The 3,226-nt window shown below is 35.7% G+C and overlaps 1 protein-coding gene across 1 annotated transcript; it reads right to left on the bottom strand.

Annotated features, from left to right (window-relative positions):
- Window positions 1-1,673: 1,673 nt before the first annotated feature.
- LOC134647622 (splicing factor 3B subunit 6) lies at window positions 1,674-2,886 on the bottom strand. The gene is made up of 3 exons (XM_063501979.1): window positions 2,781-2,886; window positions 2,559-2,677; window positions 1,674-1,969 (listed from the first exon to the last, which is right to left on the bottom strand). The coding sequence occupies exons 1-3, from the start codon at window positions 2,808-2,810 to the stop codon at window positions 1,738-1,740; spliced, it is 381 nt and encodes a 126-aa protein (XP_063358049.1). The 5' UTR covers window positions 2,811-2,886; the 3' UTR covers window positions 1,674-1,737.
- Between the last annotated feature and the right edge of the window lie 340 nt (window positions 2,887-3,226).

Raw genomic sequence — 3,226 nt, 5'->3', positions numbered from 1 at the left:
TTAGTATTTTCATTTTATTACAAAGCATTCTTTACTACTGTGTACCTAACTGATAACAGCTGGGAATGTATATTTCTGGTAGTTACGAAATAGAAGAGAATGCCTGCTGCTACCAGAGCTAAACAATTGGGAGGTTAAAGCTGGGAATAGGAAGTAGTACTGCAAAGTCCTGCCGCTAAACCGTACCGTACACCAAACTTAAATATAGGGTGACGGCACCAATCATGGACATGTTAAGCACAGTAGTACCCAGTAATGGACAGCAAATGCTGCAAAGGTGTAATGCCTTATAGCCAGTGATCGTTAATTTTCCGGCAATTTTGGTGCAGCATTGTTGGTTAAAAGCATCTGTATGCCCTACTCTAGGTGGAATAGATAATTTATCTATCTATCTAATACCTTTAAATGAGCAATTCTTGTTTATTTATATATTTATTTATTTATATATATATATATATATATATATATTTCGGGGCTCTCGGAAACGGCTCTAACGATTTCCATGAAATTTACTATATGGGGGTTTTTGGGGGCGAAAAATCGATCTAGCTAGGTCTTATCTCTGGGAAAACGCGCATTTTCGAGTTTTTATAAATGTTTTCCGAGCGAAGCTCGGTCACCCAGATATTTAGGGTTAATAACAGTAATATTAACCTTAACCAATCCTCTCCCTAGAAAAAAATTGAAGAAAATCTTTTTACTATGCTGCACCAAAATTGCTGGAAAATTAACGATCACTGCTTATAGCCCACCATTTATGATCTTTACTAGTTATTATGGCCATCAGTTACTCAGGTACGTAGTATTGTTAGTTTTAAAATAGTGTCTAGTTTCTTTAAAAATTGAGTTACCGGAAAAAAAAAACCATTACTGGTGCCGTCACCTTACTATGCCTTAAACAGGTTTTAGACAAGTTTTCACAGATTATTATGAATAAATATGACACGATGCATCAATGCGGTTTGTATACAGTTTGTGCTAGTGGCGCCCCCTACGCGGAGTTTTGCGTTATATTCCCTATACCCACATCCTCTAGCTTCTAGTAACCTGCACAGCACTTTCCATAGTTAATTAAGTACTATAGACGTGTAAATGGCGGAAAATTTCCAAAAGGAAATATTTCAAGTAGAAAGTTTAATTTTTCATACAAAATTACCAGAAGTTTCCGAAATGAGGGTGGAAATTCCACAATTTTGGAAAGTTATTTACAGCACGTCAGTTGTACTGGTAGTAATGTAATAGTACATACTAAAGTAAAATCGATACAGTGAAACGACAGATAGACTGCACCCAGTAATGATAATTCCTTGTCTAAGTAGACTTTCTACACAGCAATCTCTTTGGAAATGGCATAGGGTACGGGCTTAGCATAGAGAAAAAAATACATAGATTAATCACTCCATACATCAGTTTTAGTACCAAAAAGATTATTAGCATCGAGTAGTGGAACTATCAGTACTGCTACATCTATTGTCAAGTAGCAGTATTGATAGTTCCGCTACTCGATGCTAGATGTAGACACTGAAATTAATAGTCTAACTGATGTATGGAGTGAGCACTCTTGTCTTACTATATTTCTCTGGAAGTTTTAAAGCAGTTTGTTCTCCTTAACATAAAAAAATAAATAATGTTGAGGTAAGGTAGCAGAAGGAATGCAAAAAATAATAACTTAATTGTCTTATATTAAATTTAATTGTCTTACACATTATACTAGAAAACTTATCTAAAAACACAAAATTATTTTCGCAGCTCTTCTGATGAGATGCCATATTTCTTCTTTAGAGTATCCAATTCCTCTTGTTTCTTCTCAATATCCATACCCTTGAAAGCTTTGTTGGATCGGTAATATAATACAACCAAGTATCTGTTGCAGACATTGAAACCTGAGAGATGGTCACAGGCATTTTTTGCATCAAATATATCTTCATACACTACAAAAGCAGTACCTCTGGTTTCTGGTGTGTTTCCTCTGAAAAAGCAAAAGCATTAGGTAATTAGTTATCATCATTCATCATCATTTTAGCCTTCGGTCGCCCACTGCTGAGCATAGGCCTCTCTTCTTGTACGCCACTTGTCCTTGTGTCCAGTTATAATAGTAAAGTAGTCCCCAATGTAGTATTTAAAATCTTGTTTCATAATATTGTTATTCTTAACTACATTCTATGAATTGAATACCAGATTGACTCCATAGATAACAGTCCTTTAGACAAGGGTTTTCCAAACTACAAAATATGAAAAGAGACAAATCCTATACATTTCAACCTGTGATAACAAAGTGGAAGCTTAATGGCTCTTTAGGTTAGCAAGTTTTAGAGCCCTTACTTTACTTTCCTGCCATTTCATCAAACAAATCATGTCTATAACCTCAAATTAATGAAGCAGCGACTCTGTAGCTTGTTCTACAGCATAGGTCTTTGCTTAGGGCCCTTTGGTGGGAGAATAACTTTTCTGGAAGTGATAACTCCCTGTAACTGGGCATTTAATACCTTAACATGGGGCTTATCTATACTGGTTTACGTGCAAAATTAGATATTTATACAACAAACATATAAACTTACACACGGATTTGCCTAATTGCTCCATATTTTCCAAAAATATCATACATTTCTTCGGCAGAGATTTTGTACGGCAGATTTCGTATATACAAAACTCTGTTGACTTCAGGTGGAAGGCGAACCTAGAACAAGCATAGGTTAGCGTAAGACACATCTCATTTGGTAATATAATTACGTTGTATATTCAAAACAAAAGTTTACTGATTTAAGTGGTAAAAATCTTACGTTTGCTCGTCGCTGTAGTGCCAAAGCCATGGTTCAATATCCTCAATTGAAGATGAACTTGCAATCTAAATAAGCAAATATGCAATCGGGTACAGAGACCGAATTATTGCTGGTAAATTAGCGATTTTTCCGATTTAAATAATAGTGTGCGCTTGATGACGATGCCTTGCTCGAGTTTTTGTGCTTGCACTGCTTGCTTGAGAATGACGTTTGACATTTAACTTTTTTTTGGTTGGTCCGTGACTTAAGCAGTAGGGCTCTACAGACCTTGCAACATATCACCAAACCATATTTATACTTGGTCAACCAGATCTTGACAGTAGAAAAAGGCGGCAATTTTGAAAAATGTAGGCGCGAAGGGATATCGTCCCATAGAAAATTTTAATTTGGCGCTTTTTTTTACTGACAAGATTTGGTTGACCAGCTATATATTACATTGTGGTTTT

The sequence above is a fragment of the Cydia amplana genome, chromosome 4 (genome assembly GCF_948474715.1).
Source record: "Cydia amplana chromosome 4, ilCydAmpl1.1, whole genome shotgun sequence".
NCBI lineage: Eukaryota > Metazoa > Arthropoda > Insecta > Lepidoptera > Tortricidae > Cydia > Cydia amplana.
The sequence above is the reverse complement of the archived record's forward strand: the minus strand, read 5'-3'. Positions and strand labels throughout refer to the sequence as shown.